Genomic DNA, 18442 nt, shown 5'->3' with positions numbered 1-18442 from the left:
AGGAAATTTACATATTTGAAAACATCTTCGTGCAAAATTCCTAATAATTATAAAGGGGGAAATAGTAGTTTTATAGTGGAGATATCACTTGCATGAGTGAGGGTTTTCCAGAGAAACAAAGTCAATAGGATACATCTATCTCTATATTTCTGTATCTACCTATAGAGCGGTTAATTTTAAAGACTTGGCTCATGTGATTGTGGAGCCTAGCAAGTCTGAAATCTTGGGCGAGCTGGCAGGCTAGCAATTCAGACAGGAGTTGAGGTTATAGCCCTGAATCAAATCTACAGAACAGGTTAGCAATGGGAAACTCAGGCAGGGTTTCTACATTGCAGTCTTGGGGGCGAATCTTGCTTCTTTTTTCAGGAAATGTCAGTTTTTGCTCTTATGGCCTTCAAGTGATTGGATGAGTATCCCACACCCCCAGATTACCCCACTATGGAGGGTAATCTGCTTTACTCAAAGTCTGCTTTGATTGTCAGTGTTATCAAATCTAAAATATTTTCTTCATAGCAATAGCTAGACTGGTGCTTTTCCAAACAACTAGGCACGCAGCCTAGCCACAATGACACATGAAATTAACCATGATATAATGATCAAATTTAGCATCACTGTTAATGAGATATATTGACATCTTGTACCTCCTGATACTATGCACTTAAAAAAATATATCACTTTAATGGTACTACATGGTCTTCATTAAACTTGACAATTGTTGAGTTCATTTAGCTCTAATGCTGAATATAAGATCGATATACAAAATCAATTGTATTTTTGTATATACTAACACAAACAGGTAGAAAATTAAATTAAAAAACAACAACAACACAACCATTTACAAAAGCACCAAACCTATCAAACTCCCAGGAATAGATATAAGAAAAGATGTGGAAGATCTCTATATGGAAAACTTTGAATTGTATTCATGAATTGAAATACTTGATATTGTTAAAATGTCAGTTCTCCTCAAAATGATCCCTAGAATCAATGCAATCACAATAGAAATCCTAGCAGGTTTTATTAAATATGGAAAGTGACACTCTGATTCTAAAATTCTATGTGCATGTGGAAATACAAAATGCCAAAAATAGTTAAAGCAATATTGAAGGTGAATAAACTAGATACTTTCTACTTCTAGATATTGAGATTTATGAATTTATAATAATTAAGGTAATTTGGTAATGGTGCAAGAGATAAAAATGATACAGAATTCAAAGTTAAGAGACAATCCCACATACATACAGTAGCTTATTTATCGAGAAAAGAACACTTGAATTCAATGTAGATAGGGTGGTATTTACAATAAATGGTGCTGTATCACTGGATCCCCTTAAAGGGGGAGACGAACCTTGACCCCTACATCACAACATGTCCCAAAATTAATTTGGGATGGATCAAATACAAATACAAAAGGAAAAAAATACAAAGCTTTTCTTAGAAAAAAAAAATAAGAGATGGCCACAGGCTAGGTAAGAATTCTTAATAGGACACAAATTATATTATACATGAAATTCAGATAAATTATAATTAAAATTATTAAAATTAAGAACTTTCAGTCATTCAAATATACCATTAAGACTGTGAAAAGACAAGCCATACACTGCAATATATATAACAAAGGAGTTGAAACTAGATTATATAAAAAATTCCTGTAAAGGGGCGCCTGGGTGGCTCAGTGGGTTAAAGCTTCAGCCTTCAGCTCAGGTCGTGATCCCAGGGTCCTGGGATCAAGCCCCGCATCGGGCTCTCTGCTCAGCAGGGAGCCTGCTTCCCCCCTCTCTCTCTCACCCTGCTTCTCTGCCTGCTTGTGATCTCTGTCAAATAAATAAAATAAAATCTTTAAAAAAAAAAAAAAGAAATCTTGTAAAGAAGAGAAAGCATGACAACCCAACTAAAAGTATGGTCAAAAGCTCAAACTAGGCAGGTCACAAAAGGGGATGTGCAAATAGTCAATAAGCATATGAAAAGAAGCTCAACTTCCTCATTCATCAGGGAAAGGCAAATCTAAAACCATGGTGATTTACCACTACATAGCCAGCAAAAGGGACACATTTATAAGGACTGCTAATACCAAGCATTGGTAAATGTGTGGAGTAAATGGGGCACTCAATTAATGCTGATGGGAGTGTAAAATGATGCAATTAATTTGGAAAACTGGCAATATCTAGTAAGGCCTAGCACAGGTGTACCTTTGACCCAGCAATTCCACTCCTTGCTACATACCCAATCGAAACAAGCTCTCTGTCCGTCAAAATGCATATACAAGAATGATCATGACAACTGTATTCATGGTAGCCCTAAACTGGAACCAACCCAAAGACCACCCACATTAAGTTGCCAATTCTGATGCAAAATGATACTATATAGTCACGAAAAAGAACCACTGCTATATGCATCAACAGAGGTGAATCTTACAAACATAATTTTGACTAAAAGAAGCCAGACCAAAAAAATACATAACAAATAATTCCATTTATATAGAATTTAAAAATAGACAAAATAAAATCTACATTGGTGGAAGTAAGAAAGTGCTCACCCTTGACAGGGAGATTGACTGCAAGGGAGTATGAATGAGCCTTCTGGGGTGCTGGAAATGTACTCTGTTGTCATCCTAATAGTGGTGACATGGGTGTACAGTTATATAAAATGTCATCAGTTTATATACATAAAGTCTGTGTACATTATTAGAAAAAAAACCTTAACAAAAATTAGTCATTTAAAAAAAAAGAATCAGCAAGACATTCTTCAACATCCAATAAGGTGAGAGGAAAATTGTCCTAGAAGATACCCAAACCTATTATAAAGCTATAATAATTAAGACTGTGGTATTAGTACAAAGATAGACAATTTGGTTAAAATGAAACAATATAGAGGACAGAAATAAATCCTCCTCACATACCCGGAAATCTGATTGCTGATCACTGGAGAAGAATGAATCTCAGTAAATGGTGCTAAGACAGTTGGTTTTTATACAAAACAGACGTGCTTTCTACCTCACTTTATGCAAAAATATAAATCCTTTATGGCCACATGAGAGAAAAAAATTTGAAATTTTTAAGAGTAACATATAATTTTTAAGAGTTACATAAGAGTAACAAGAGTAATTATTGATCAGGAGCAGTGGAAGATTTATTAAAGAGGGTGTAAGAAGCTCTAATCATATAAGAAGCTAGAAAACATGACTACACTGAAATAAAAAGCTTCTGTTCATTGATATCACCATAGAGAAAAAGGAAAGACATGCCACAAATTGGAAGAAGATATTTGCAAACATACGGACATTAGTAAATACCATATAGAATATATTGAGAATTCCTTAAGATAAAAAGGAAAAGTGAGCTAACCCAGCAGGAAAGTAGAAAAAAATGGATAGACATTTTACAGACAAGATAATACTAACTGAAGAGAAAACACGCTAAACCTGATAAGAAATTAGGGACACACAAGTCAAGATCGCAATGAGATACAATTCACATGTACCAGAAGGACAACATTTTATAGTCTGAAAATACCAAGTCAAGAGTTAGCAAATATGTGGACAACTAGGAATTGGACAATTAGGAGTATAAAGTGGAGTATAAACTAGATGTGGACAATTAGGAGTATAAAGTGTCCAACCACTTTGGAAAACAACCTGGCAGTATCATGCACATGGGTACAACTGTACTCTATAGTTCAGCAATTTTATCCCTAGGTCTATTTCCTGCATAGATCTTCTTGCACACATGTACCAAAAGAATTTCCCAGGAATGGTCACAAAAACATTGTACATATTAGTAACCAACTGATAACCCTAACGTTCACTGAAAGAATGAATAAAAATAAGTTATGGTATAGTCACACGCTGGCATTACACAATCATGAAAATAAACTAGAGTTATATGCAGAGAAAATGGATGCATGTTGGGAAGAAAAACCAATTTTTGGAAGACTTTACAATGTTGTAAGTTTTATGTTTATTACTATGTAAAACTAAATAATATATTGCTTATTGATATATCTGCTTGTAATAAAACTAATATTTAGAAAGTAAGAGAATGGTAAATTAAAAATCCAAGACAATAGAAGGAACACTCAGTGGCCTTCACAGATAATGGTAATTTTCTTCTTACGTTCACTTCATAATTTACATATTTGTCACTTATTTAATATGTATCAAATATTACATACATTGTGAATATGATGTAATAGAGTATTTGAATATTCTAATAGAAATTGCTACATAGGAATTTCTGCCAGAAAGTACAATGGTGACTGAAGGTGGAGACTCTAGCAACAGACCTGGTGGCTTCTAATCTAACTTTCCCACTGACTAGCTCCATTACCTTGGGAAAGTTACTCATGTGCCTGTACCTCGGTTTTCACATCTGTAGAAGGGGAATGCTAAATTAACCCATTTATTAGGGTTATTGTGAGAATTAATTGCAGTTATACATGTAAGCATTTTAGAGGTTGCCCGGGACATGGCAAGCCATGTGTCAACTCTCATCTTCATCGCCCTGGGGGCCAGATGCACTTCTCTTGCTCTGTTTACTTTTCTGTACAACGGATAATAAGATTATTGTGAAATAATATATAGAGAGCTCATGACATTGTGCAGATCACCCAGTAGATCTTTAGTGATAAAATATGATTTTAAAGATTTTGATTCACTCTCATGGAAAACAAAACCTACATTTGGTTTTAAAATTAAAGAACCATGGGGCGCCTGGGTGGCTCAGTGGGTTAAAGCCTCTGCCTTCGGCTCAAGTCATGATCCCCGGGTCCTGGGATCGAGCCCCGCATCGGGCTCTCTGCTCAGCAGGGAGCCTGCTTCCTCCTCTCTCTCTGCCTGCCTCTCTGCCTACTTGTGATCTCTGTCTGTCAGATAAATAAATAAAATATTTAAAAAAAATTAAATTAAATTAAATTAAAGAACCAGTCTCATGGTAAAGAGGTTAAGATGCTAACACTTGAAATGATTGATGTACATAGCTGGAAATGTCGTTTCTTTTAAGTGTGGTTAGATGTGGCATTTACCAGATTCCTCCCAACATCCCAGTTGGGATCCTGTTTGAAATCTTACTATAAACTCTTTCCTAATATTTTACGAAATAACATTTTGTGATTACAATAAAAATTTTGAAAATGTGGGAAGATCTATAATCCTGTCCTTTCAGAAGGAAGCATTCTCTCAGTTTCGTGTAGTGTCCTAAGCCCTTTTTTTCATGATTTTCAAAATGAAACTGAGATCCTACAAATGGATATGTGGAAGAACAGGCACTGAAAGAAAAGGGCTCCAGAGTGCCCACACGTTCAAGAAGATAGTGATTATGGTTCCTTGTGGAGGCTCCCACCAGCTGCTGACTCACCTTTACTGACTTGATTCCATCTTGTCCTCTCTTGTTACCAGGAGGTAATCGGACCCAGATGCGGGCCAAGTGGGGACCCTAGATGGTGACTGGAAGGCTACACCTGAGGGCAACCTCTCCCAAGAGTTCTCCTTTCCCCTCACGTTCTGGTAGGGATAAAAGCACTGGGGATCTGCTTCATGGAAACAAAAGGGGGTGGATTTTTTTTGTTTGTTTCATTTTGATTTTAAGATAAATGTATACTTCATTGTTATAGACCCTCAGAAATCACCAGTTGGAATTTGCAGCAGATTTGGGAAGCTGTCAAGTATAAGGCAGGCTAGAACTCATCTCATTTTAGCCTCCCTTTTGTAATTGAATCAGAGAAGTCAGAGCCCGGCCTGCTTCTACATATGCTATAGCATTTGTCAATATTAAATTTAATTTGTGCTAAGAGCAGCTTGCTAACAGCGAGAACACAAAGCTTGCCGAACTTCACTTTGTGTGTTCAGTACAGCCAACATTAACACACCTAATGAATTCAGCTACATTATCCTATCCAAATCTAGGTCAGTTCTGTTGATTAAAAATGTTCTAGGTTTGAGGACTGACCCTGTAAAAACCCACTTAAAATTTAACTACTTCATCACCTTTTCTGTCTCCCGCACTTCTCAAATGGAAGAATATATACCGGTTACCAATCCAATGGGCCACCATTAAGAGGTCATCATCAACAACAGACATTTATTGAGCGCCTATTGTGTGCAAGGCACTGTACTAGGCATGGGGCTACAAAGACAAAGGAGAAACAGTCCCTGCTCTCAAAGAGCTTACAATCTGATTAGACTAATAGGACACACACATAAAGAGACAGGAACAAAAATACAAGGTAGCATAGAATATTAGGGCACTGAGTAAAAACAAACAGGATCACAGACTTTTTTTGCTTTTCTATGGCGGCTCAATACCCTGAGTAGGTGGGGATGTGTGAGCTGGAGTAGGGGGCTTGCTCATATTCATTTTCAAACCTATAGACACTCTCTCACCTCTCTCCACTCTGAAGCATCTTCTGGCATGTGCTAGAACCTAGGCAGTGGATTCACATCCCCTGCCCAATGCCTTAGTATTATAGTTCTCTCTGAGGTGGCCTTTCGATAGGGTGACCCACTGTCCCAGTTTGCCCGGGGCTTGTCCTCTGTTTTAGCACTGAAGATCTGTCCTGAAGCTCCTCCCCACCCCTACCAGCCCGAGGGGAACCAGGATGGCGCTTCTGAATGACCTAGTCCTAGAGCCAGATGTCTTCCTCCCACCTACTGTGCTCATTGCCTGGCAGAGCCCACCCCAAACCTGTTCCCCAGGTATGTCTCTAGTTGAAAAACCTACAAGGAAGACCTTAACAACCTCCAAAGACCGCTGGTTGAAGAGCCCAGTGTAGACAAACGACAATCAGGAGAGAATGATGGTGGAAGGATGGGACTGAGGTTCCAGAGAGAAGCAGGGAGGATGGAAGGAAGGATTGGCTCAGGGACGAAATATGTAGGAGTGTTACCCTCACCTCCTAACACTACAGAGAGAAGAGGAATCTCAGAGTAAGTCTGAACTAATAGTCTGAGTCATCACCCCAGTGGAAATCAGGATGTATTTCCGAAATGCAGTCACCCCTACATAAGGACAACTATTTGGGTGGGTGTTAAACAGGTACAGATATGTTCACATAAGACTGCATGAATCCTGACAAAATTCTAGTTTGTTCCGTCCACTTTTACTTAACATTCATTCAGCCTCCCAATCAATAATTCTAACGTTTGAGGTGAGTTTTTACTTCAAAATGAGATGATATCCCTCAATTTTAACGTGATTAAAATAGATCAGTAATGGAGAATACTTCAGGACACAAAGGGAGTCTGTCCAGAGAGGTGTTGTTTGGCCTCTGAGGCACATACTAGCAATGGTGTCAGGATTCCGAGAGAACACCCACAAATTTCTCTTTCAGGTACAGTATTTTGTGTTTTGCTTTCCTTTATTTTTTTTCAAGACGAGCTCTCGCTCTGAAATCTTAGGACCTTGGAAGTTCCTGAATCACTCTGGTTTTATGTCTAGCCCTTAGGAGCACATCCCAGGGTTAGTGAAGCACAGGGACTTAGTTACCAAACACCCATTAACCATAATGGAAATCACGCAGCAAAGTCCCCATGCAGCACACTGAATATTTACCTCCTAATGTTCCTTTAATGTATGCTTTCTTGGGTGAATATTTACTGTAGAATATTAAATGTAAGATTCCTCTTTTTATGGGCCATTTGAAGTGATTGATTTTGTTTGTGAATTCCTGTATCTTTGCCCATAATGGCTATCTATTGTAATGGCCTCTGCCAAATGTTCTTGCATTGAAATAACAGACGCCATGCATCGGCCAGCTGTGGCTTTGTATTACTGGGGTCTTAAAAGCAAGGAGGTAGCTGATGACACAGCTGGGAAAGAAGACAAAGGTGTATAACATAACGAGTATGACTAAGGCTCCCAACACAATTGGATATTGAAATCACTGAGGTCTCTAAACATGGTTCTGCCATCATCTTTTATATCAGAGTTGATGTTTAGTGGTTTTGAATGGTGTTGAGACCGAGAGTCAGGAAATGATAGCAGCAAGATAAGAATTCAATTGCCCATAGCCAGCTCCGTCGGCACAATCTATCAGAATTCCAGGCATATTCTTGAAATGCTATAATAAAAACCACTGCCCAAGTGATCAGTCTTACACCTATTTATACCATATTTGAAAAAATATGAATTCCCATACTCTCGTATCTTAGCTACATTTAGATGTAAGCTATTTCCCATTGAAGCCAGGGATTTTCAGAATTTGGTTGCTTTACACTCTGCTGAGTATTTGGGAAGAAGGAAGAAGCTACAAAAAAGATGCAGTTATCATACGGTCTTAAAACAAAAACAAAAACAAACAAAAAAACAAACCAAATCCTAAAAACTAAAGATAACCCAGGCATTTGAGATATTACAGATTAGGTAATACAGCTATATTTTTGCGGGTCCCAAGTATGCCTTTCCGAATTTCCATAAAAATAAAACTTGTTAAAGGAGCTACTTACATCTGAACAACATAATGTCTTCAAGTGATGGTAAAGGTGGCCTATAAATCTATCACATGAAATTCATACTCTTTTTCTTACGTTCACAAATGATCGTGTGTCCGGAGTCCATACCGCAAAAGAGATCCGGCTGGAATGATATTCTACAGTCTCTTTAAAAACTATGAGAAAGTCTGAAGAACACATATGTTTCCATTGTACTGGCTTTTAGCAGCTCAAGCTATACCACAATAATCCCAACTTTGTTTTGTTTCTGTCCTATAAATATCCGGACTGTGTTTACACCCCAACCACAGGACCCCATATGATAAGTAGTACTAGTTAGTGCAAGGGAATGGAATCTTAGTACTAAGTAAGGAAAGTGAAAGGAAGTGGCAATGTGAAAAACCTTCTTTAGTCACAGGTCAGGTCAGGTTCTGTGAAACAATGTCGGTCTCCACACGTAATACTTGCTGGTGCCTTTGAATTTGGCATTGGAAAAGCACATGCCTTCTAAGTCATATGGAAAAAAAAAAACACTGGTGTATTTTTAAAAAGACTAATTTTGAGGAATAGCACTTGCTTAAATGAAGGTCCTTCATACTACTCTCTTGGCTCTGGATAAAATAAGTCCTTAATACTCCTCCAGACCGGGGAATGGCTGAGACTATCATGTGAGACTTGCAATGAGTGAATCTGAATAGTTTACAGGATAAATGAGTCGTCTGATAGGGAAGCTCCTTGTCTTCTCTTCTCACAGACTCAGAGAAGGACTGTTCCTTGCTCCTATAGCCAGGGAACACCACAGAGGTTCTCTCTCTCTTAGTTTTTTGCCCTCCCCCTTTTTGGGGTTCAAGAAACACCAGAAAAGCAGGGGGTAGACTGTAGCCGATGGGGACCAGTGAGAAAGTTGTGTTTTTAACCACAGAGGGAGATAAATAGTAATAGGGGGATAAAAGACCCCCTAAAGTCAGGCTTTTGCTACTAGAGAAACCCCATCAATCCAAGTATAAGGTCCTCAAGTGGGTCAAGGAGAGGCTTACAGAATTTTAGATTTGGGAGGAAACTTACACTGTCATCTGATACAGGGACATCATTCTCACACGAGGAAACTAGGGTTTATGCCAAGTAACCTACACCAACTATTACTAAAGACAGCTATCTTTAAGTTTCTTTTGTTAGTATCTTTTTGTTGTAATAACACAGTTTTTGGTTTTCAGTTTTGTCATTTGGAGCAATTCTTTACGTTAGAAAATGTCATAGCTCTTCTTGAAGCCCAAGGATTCAAAAAACACCAACGCGACATTTCCATGCCAATCAACTGCTAACGAGTGTCGTGAACCCAGTCACTCACCAGCCCCATTCTAGGTGTCTTCCAACCATCATTCAGGGTTAAAGAGTTAAGAAGGATAAATTACCACATAATCATAATCTATAAAAATACTGGCCTAGAGTACACTAAAAAACTTTTAATAAATAAATATTGGGCATTTGCTTTGTGAAAGTCAGTGGAGATGTGCTCTTCAGAAATCAGGTCTATACTTTCAGACTGCTTTTTACAAATCACACATACAGAGCCCAACAGATGACAAAGATTATAGATCAGGTTAGGATACAACTCGATAGAAAAAGGTCTTTTGATGTGGCATTTCTACAAAGGAACACAACTAACATCGTTGAGTTGCTCGTGCTTCGGTTTTGAAGGCGATACTTAAAGAGATCCAGAATGTTCTTTAGACCACGACAGCATCACTGACATGGGTGTTTAGCTCCTCAAGTAACCCCTTTTGCAAGGGATAATGCTCCTGCGGACATAGTAATTCTGGAATTTTCTCCTTACACACCAACCGCAGTGTTTGGCGGTCCTGCCTCCCAGCCATCTGTACGTGTTGGTCATGGAGGAGTTTCCTGCTCCCGATCCCGTCCCTCTCTTGTGTCTGCCGGCTCTGGAAGTTCAGCGCCCTGGCGTCTGATGCAGTAGGTACTTGAGGTTTTGTTCTGGCACCCTCACTGCTCAGAACACAGGTTTATTCTCCGGAGGCTTTAGAGCAAGTGATTCTGGTTTCCAGTCTGGCTGAAAAAAGTGAATGTTGAATGTCCGTGCCCAGTTCTTAAATACGCGTTTCTCTGTGATGAAGCGGTGATGGCTGCCCTTCCGTCCTCGCTCGTGGGAGAGGTACATGGTGCATTCGTCAGGTCCAAACGGTTCGTAATAGTGGTAAGGTACTGACGGGTGATTGGGATCCCTGTAGGAGGAAGAGATGAGATGACTCAGTAAAGGGGAAAAACCTCCTGTGACTGAGGAAGCTGATGAGCACAACACCTATTTCCAAGTCAAGTCAATTGCAACAGAGGGTTTTCCTGATGTGTACACGAGAAGCAAGTGGAAAGGTTCTGAGGTTGTGAAATAAATGTTTGAGCATCACTATCAAAGAGAGAGATTAAAAGTATACTATGGGATGTGCGGGGGTTTGGGACTTAGAAAGCCCACATTACTAAGACCCCCACTGTAGTTCCTCCACTCTTGCCCTTGTGGTCAGTTCAGCATAAGCAGCTAGAAAGATGTTTACAAAACAAAACACACCACATTTCCCTCCCATCCCCCCACTTCACTAAATCCTCCAGAAGCTTCTAACTATAATAAAAGCGTGGCTTATAGGGTGTTACATGAGGTGGTTCTCTCCAGAGCTTTGTTCTAACCCAGCCTTGCCAAACATGCTCCAGCCATACTGGCCTTTCTGGTCCTCAGCTCTGCCAAGCTTGACCTTCAGGCCTTGGCACGTGAAGACAGTCACCTGGTTGTAACACGTTTCTAACCAGTTCACTCCTTCTTACTGCTGGGTACTGACTTCAACGTGTCCTCTTCAGAGAAGATTTACCTCACACCTGTCCCTTTGCGTGCACGTTCTCTCTCTCTCAGGTTTATTTTTTTCACAGCATTAATCCCTCTCCAGAATTGCTGCTGTTTGCTTCTTTATAATCTGTTCATGAGAGCAGGCCTTTGTCTTGTTCTTAGTAGGTGCTCAATAAATAATTTTAAAATTTCTGTTGTTGACAGAAATTTATATGGCATTGACAACTCAACAGCAAACCTCTAAAGACAATTTCTCCTCCAACATGGAAAGCTGATGATCCTAGTTTGATCCCATAGAACAAAGATAGTAAGCACGATGCCACCATTTTCTTCTTGTTTTAGGTAGACAATGGACCCAAATCCAGAGTCTCTAAATCCAGAAATTCCAAATCCTCAAATCCTTGCACTGTAGCCGGATAGCCCCAACATTTTTTTCTGTTTCTATATCCCTATTTCACCTCAAATGAGAAACCCTGGCTCGTTTCTTCAGTTTGGTGTGCAAAGGACTGACATGTTGAGGCAGTTGGGTGCCCTGTGTTACTAAAATATCTAACCCCCAAAGAGTCCTGGTCTCACAATGGTTTCCATTCTAGTCCAATCCACACCACCTCTTCCATGTTGAAGTCTATGATGGAATTAGTCAAGGTATCCCAACAGGCAAACCTTCCTGTCTTGAGCTACGCTCACCAACTGGTTCTGATGTAGAGCTTCAGTGCTTCTCTTAAAAGGCTCAGGCAAATCACCTTTCCGTGCCCGGTGCCCTGGGGCCCCCACTCGGGGCACTCGGGCTCTACTCTTAGTACAGTACCTTTGTTTCCCAGAGATGTTCATCCTGCTAGACATCTATTTGTTTTCTTCAGACGAGATCAATACACAAATAGCTCTTAGAGTAGCAACTTTACCGAGGTCAAGGATCGAAGTCTTTTATCAAGAGGGGTGTCAAGTTTGTGGCTCTGACAACAATAAACCTTTTGAGCTGCCTCTCCTCTGAGGTTAAAGTTCTTCCAGGAAGAGAGATTTATTTTTGTCCTGCAGCATTTAAACGTTCCTCCTCCTGGGTTGGACGCTATGCTGAATTACTACCTTGCATCTACATCAGGCTTGTCTAAAGTATCTCTGTGTTCCACAGTGACACATCAGATCCAACCCTGTCTAGCTAATACAGATTTCACATCTTTACTTACTCCAGAAATTGGAATCCCCTTGAAGTTTTAACAAAGGGTAATTTCCATACAGAAAATGCATTCTAGGAAGAATTCAAGCTGGAACTGAATACCATGGAGAAAAGAATAAACAAAAAAAGATACAAATTTGTGAGACAAATGTCCCCAGATTCATATGGCACAATTTGGGGAACAGTGCCGAATTCACCATGGCATGGTACACTTGGAGTTAAGCTTTTATTCCAATATAAATCAGGTTTTAAATCTGATTTATCTGCACTTTGAACATATTACTGGAATCAATCTTATTAAAGAAACAATTAAGCTTCTAAAAATACCATGAGATTGAGTTGGCACCTAGGAATACAGAGAAATTGGAAACCAGCTAACGGATGCTAGAAGATCAGTTTCCTTATTCAGGAAGACCATCTCTTGGAATGAAAACTTATTTGGCTCCCTATTGATCCCTTAAAGGGAGAATTAAATTTACACATTTAATTGTTATGATTTCCAAGGTGTCCAAATAAGTGGGATTGTTCCCACACTTTAAAATTCTGCCCAAATGGCCGAGGAGTGCTTTGTGGGCCTTGAGGGGAGAGCCGAAGAGCCTGTGGGAACAGCCCTCCCTCTGGAAAGCCTGCCACCCGCTGTAATTCACTGCTGCGTCCTTCCCAGAATAAGGCCCTCATTCCTTAGGTCTTTCCTCAAACCTGACTTTAAAGACTGCAGTAGCTTTTTCTCCTTCCTCCTGACCCAGCAGCAAAATACATCAGCAGAATTTCCACATCAGGAGGCTACTGTTGTAAAGGAGGGTCTGGCACCCCAGTTCCTGTTTGGGAGGACCAGGAGAAGCGGAGGGCGTGGAGGTGTGAGGGCGGAGATCATCTCAGAGCCAGTTTCCCAAGGGGCTACAGCCTGTCATCAGCACTCTAAGGGTAACCTCGGGAATAAATCCTGCAAAACCTGTGTGGCGGAGGGTTTTTGTTTCTTTAGGGAGGAAGCAGGTGGAGCGAGGGGAGTTGTGAGAGAACGAACATTCAGTGCACACAGGGAGCTTTAAAGAAATACCACTGCCTGTGTCCCACTTCCACAGATTTGGGCTTAATTGATTTGAAGGGGGTCCCAGGCACAGCTATTTTAAAAGTACGTGAAGTTTGAGTATCAGAATAAATAATGGTAGTACTGGATTATAAACCCCACAAAATAAAAGAAATACCCACGAGTCCATGATAATTTCAGTAAATAGCTAAATCTATAAATAAACAGGGAGGAAGAAACGGCATTTCCATATAGAAGAATTCCAATTAATAAATCCAGAGAGAATGAGGGAATAAAGAAATCACTACTAAAACAGCCTTGCAACTGTTGCAAGCAAGGTGCGCCAACGAATGAAACATTAGTGGGGAAAAATGATGAAGAGAAATAGGTTATTTACATGAAGTATCTCCCCCAGGATATTTAAATGACAAAGGGAAAAATAATAACTTCGAGGTGAGTAAACCCAGCAAACACCACCTTAGCGAGGCAGTCAAGGTTAACACTGCCACATTGAGACATCTGACATCACGTGTCTGTTGACATGCGGGATGCTGGGAAGGGCTTCCTGATCCTGTGGTACCCTCCCCAGGAATGCACAGCCTCAACCCGATCATGAGAAAACATCACGCGAATCCAGAGTGAGGGACCTCCCGTGACAATGACCAGATTTCTTCAATGTCGTGAAAGAGAAGGAGAGGCTGAAGGATGGCCCCGGACAGGAGGAGACTGAGAGCCAAGATATGTAAGTGCAAAAGGATCCTGGAGTAGGTCCTGGAGGAGATCAGAGACCTCAGCTGGAAAACTGGTGAAATCTGGATAAAGTCTCTTTAGGTAAGAGTTTTGCACTGGTGTTCATTTCTTAGTTTTGATCATTGGACCGTAATGATGCAAAATGTTAACATTAGGGGAGGCAAGGTGAAGGGTATACAGGAACTCTGTGCTACTTATACAACTTTTGGTAAGTGCAAAACTTTTTCAAAACAAAAAATTTAAAAAACCTGTTTATGTTGAAAAGCTCCTTATGAGAGTCTAAATACACAGCCAGGTTGAGGACGGCTGATTTAGTGAGGTTCTTGCTAAGCTATGGTGCTTCACTTCCGTGATCCCTTCCACATCCCCATCAGACAAGGGAGGGAGCCTAAGGTCAGAGTCATTGCTCCGTCTGAGGGCTGAGGAGCCGGCGGGCAGGAGGGGTCCAGGGCCTGGCTGTAAGCACACAGCCTCACTCGTGGACCATCCCGGGTGCCGGACTTTAGTTACCTTTACAGCACCAAACAGAGTGCTCGGCATTTGACACGACTGAATCCTCACAACGCCCCCATGCCAGAGGTACCGTTCTGACCCCTATTTTAGAGATGACAAAACTCATGCACAGAAAAATTGAAGAAGTTTCAGGGCTCAGATATGGACCAAAGTGGAACTCCTAAGAGCGAGGCTCTGTATCTTGGAAAACCTGCTCTACCAGATGGGTTTGTGTACCAATGGCACCTATTGGAACCTGGTTTGGAACGACTCTGTCCTCGCTGCGTTCTCCCGAACACCTGCAGACAGAGGAGCCCCGGGCTCGGTGGACACTCCGCAGCCTGTCAGCGTGAGCAGTAGAGCCCTTGTGCTCCCTGAATGTTATACTCGCGAATATTAATGGTGACGGGAGTTTGTCATGTTCCATTTGTGAATCTCCAACAGCTAAGCTGTACAACCGGCAGAAAAGTCTTTATGTCAACAAGCCCGCAAGAATCCTTTCAGTTCCAGGTGTGATCTGGGTTGACCCTGATCCGTTAGTTGGGGCTGAACTATCCACAGGGCTACAAAGGTGCCAGGAAGGGAATGGTGGCTTTGCCTCTCTCTAGAGCTCTCAGACTCTCTAAACACGCTTCTGTGCGGGCATGTTACCCAGCATCCAGTAGGTAGTCAGGAAATGCTAGTAGAATAGAGCTGAATGGACAGCTGTCAAGTGTCTAGAGTGTTCTGAAATTAGCTTGAATTGTGGGCCACTAGGGATACTAGTAGCATCCTGAAGGAAATGCTCCTAGAGCAGGCCTTCCCACACATCTGCTTTAGCCCGGTGGGACCTGCTGAGTCCCCTTTACTCTTTTACAGCCTCTTTCAGAAGGAAAACATCTATACCCCTTGGAAGCCAGTGGACTAATTCTGGTGACTCTGGGGCAGACAGAGCAGCGAGAGCCTGCCGCTATCCACCCTTTCTGGGGCAAAGAGCCGGAGTGAGTCATCCGGACTCCCACTCACCCTCCACGACTCTGGCACCTCCGGTGGTGTTACAACATCTCTTCATAGATCGATGGTACCCACAGGGAGGAAGGTGATGGAAACAACCCAGGACTGCCAAGAGTGGGTCAAATCAGGGCAAAGACAGAAGAAGGAAATCATGGCAAAGAGAACTGTCTGGGAAAAAACACAAGACTATATTTGAAGTCTACTTCATAAAATGTGAACCTCCTGGGTGCATTACCATTCCCTACCTGTCTCTGTAAGCATCTGATTCTACACAGTGGACTGTTGCCAACTAGAATTTTCCTGTTACACTGGCAGCTTTATTAATGTTCGCTAGCTAATAATTCTAGTAGAACCAACTCTCTGATATGCACGATACCTTTGAGATGTCCTTCACATTATGGATGAGATATTAATTTAGTTCCATGACAGTGATCACTCTGAGTCATTACTCTGCTAATTAATACTCAAGAAACGACGGGTGACAGAGAGTTGTAAACTTGGTAATGTGTTAAGTATGACCAGAAATAAGATTATTAGGTAGAATTTAAACGCTTGGCCCATTATTATCACAAATAATTTACAGTGGAAAATGAGATTAAAAATACCATAACTTAGGGGTGCCTGGGTGGCTCAGAGGGTTAAAGCCTCTGCCTTCGGCTCAGGTCATGATCCCGGAGTCCTGGGATGGAGCCCCGCGTCGGGCTCTTTCCTTGGTGGGGAGCCTGCTTCCTCCTCTCTCTCTCTGCCTGCCTCTCTGCCTACTTGTGATCTCTCTCTGTCCAATAAATAAATAAAATCTTTAAAAAAAAATACCATAACTTAGTTTGGAAGGCAATGATAACAGATTTTTTTTCATTGCAATTTATAGACCATCTGGATAGAATGGATTTGGCTTTCTATATGAGATGGTATGACTTAAGGGTCTACTCTCCACACAAGAATATATTTTGAGACTGTCTCTGGTGCAACGTGGCATTAATTTTCCCCAGCTTTCAGAATACCGATGAGCCTGGAGCCCAGGGCTAGGGGCAGGATGGAGACTAATTGCCTGACGGCTGAGCCCCTCTGTGAAGACCCAGCGCTCACTCCAGCTGAGAACGATGAAACAGGTGGCCGCCACTGAAGTCCTAGGACCCTTCGGATTTGAATTGGTCATTTGCTAATTATATTTTTCATTCACTGGACACTTCTGGGCTTGGGATAACTATAGAATCAGTTTCTTACACACTGCCAAGGTAACGAAGGTTTTCTTTATTCACCGAGTCAATCAATACTGAATATATACTATGTGCCAGACACAAGAACAAGTCCTGAAGATGCAAGTCTGGACAGAGCACTGACCCAGGCGAGACTACAGGCAAATAAAGGATCCCGACAAACTGGGGTGGTGGGGGGTGGGGGACGGGGGTGGGGTTGGCAGAGGGCCCAGTGGGGGCATAGACAGGGTCTGACAGGAGTGAGGAAAAGCTTGCAGGAGGAGGGCCTGCTGCACTGAGACCGTGGAGGGAGGTCCTGGAGACCCTAGCTCTGTCACTTCCCTGCCCCATGATCCTGGACAGCTGTTTTAGGTCTTCAAGCTTGACATGTGAAATGACGAGAGTAATGTTTATCTCACGGCATTATCACAAGGCTTCCACGTAATGGCACATCTATTTATACTAAGCATAGGACCAGTGTGTGGTATGTGCATTAAAATAACCATTAATATTATTGTAAAGAACCACCAGTGATTGGCCAGATGAAGAGGAAGGGGCTGGAAATTCCAAGCTGAGGGCCAAAGGCCAGAGGTCTGCAGGGGTAGCTCCTTTCTAAGTTTTCCCTACGGCAAAAAAAAAAGTCTGTGTGGGGAGAGGAGGGGAGACTAGAGCAGATGCAGAAGCCAGGTCCTAGAGGGCTGTGTGCTAAGCAAGGGGGTGGGAATTCTGTTCTAAAAGCTTTGGGGAGGGCGCCTGGGTGGCTCAGTCCATTAAGTGTCTGCCATTGACTCAGCTCATGATCCCAGGGTTATGGGTTCGAGCCCTGCATTGGGCTCCCCGCTCAGCAGAGAGCCTGCTTCTTCCTCTCCCTCTGCCTGCTGCTCTGTCTACCTATGTTCTGTATTTCTCTGGATAAAATCCTTAATAATCTTTAATAAAATAAAATAAAAGCTTTGGGGAACTACTGAGGGGTTGAACTGAGTCAAATGTAGTCTCTCCAGCAGCACAGTGGTGTCTGGAGAGGAAGGAGAGAGAGCAGACTTGGGGAGAGCAGTCAGGAGCTACCTTGGCACCAAGCTACAGAGGGAAGGGTTACGTGCTTGTCAGACAACCTTCACTCTGTTAGATTCGGCCAGGTTTTGAGGAACGCATCTGTCCATTTATAGGTCTGCTGCTCCCATCTGTGGTTTTAAATATGAATGTGGGACTATGAGGAGTCCACGTGCTTAGTAGTTTAGGGGCTATGAGAAGTTTTCTTGCCAAAGAATGACTCCTGGAAGCAACTCAGGGCCTTTGGGTGGAGGGGTAGGGAGGTCAGAGCTCTGGGAGAGCTGGATGGAAAGGGGGAGCTCTCGGCTTGCAGGGGCGAGCCCGTCCACCCTTATCCTGGGAACCGGTCCCTCAGGGATTGCTCAGCTGTTTGCTTCCCCGGGGAATAATTTAGTCCCCTACACCCTCTCATCTTCTGTTCCCTCCCTCATGCCATGCATATGGTGGCTGACATTCCCTTTGGGTCACTGCCACCTTAGGCTGACAGAAA

At 41.9% G+C, this 18442-nt stretch overlaps 1 protein-coding gene across 1 annotated transcript in view; it reads right to left on the bottom strand.

The window, feature by feature from the left end:
- Positions 1 to 8962: 8962 nt before the first annotated feature.
- Positions 8963 to 18442, bottom strand: part of LOC111143586 (ST6 N-acetylgalactosaminide alpha-2,6-sialyltransferase 5) — a 164875-nt gene continuing 155395 nt past the window's right edge. The window contains exon 5 of the mRNA XM_022497412.1: positions 8963 to 10662. Coding sequence (XP_022353120.1) covers positions 10431 to 10662 — 232 coding nt within the window. The 3' untranslated portion in view covers positions 8963 to 10430. The remainder of the gene's footprint in view (positions 10663 to 18442) is intronic.

This window comes from Enhydra lutris, unplaced genomic scaffold (genome assembly GCF_002288905.1).
Source record: "Enhydra lutris kenyoni isolate GAN:26980312 unplaced genomic scaffold, ASM228890v2 scaffoldscaffold9, whole genome shotgun sequence".
NCBI lineage: Eukaryota > Metazoa > Chordata > Mammalia > Carnivora > Mustelidae > Enhydra > Enhydra lutris.
Note: the sequence above shows the minus strand (reverse complement) of the source record. Positions and strands in the feature narration are given on the sequence as shown.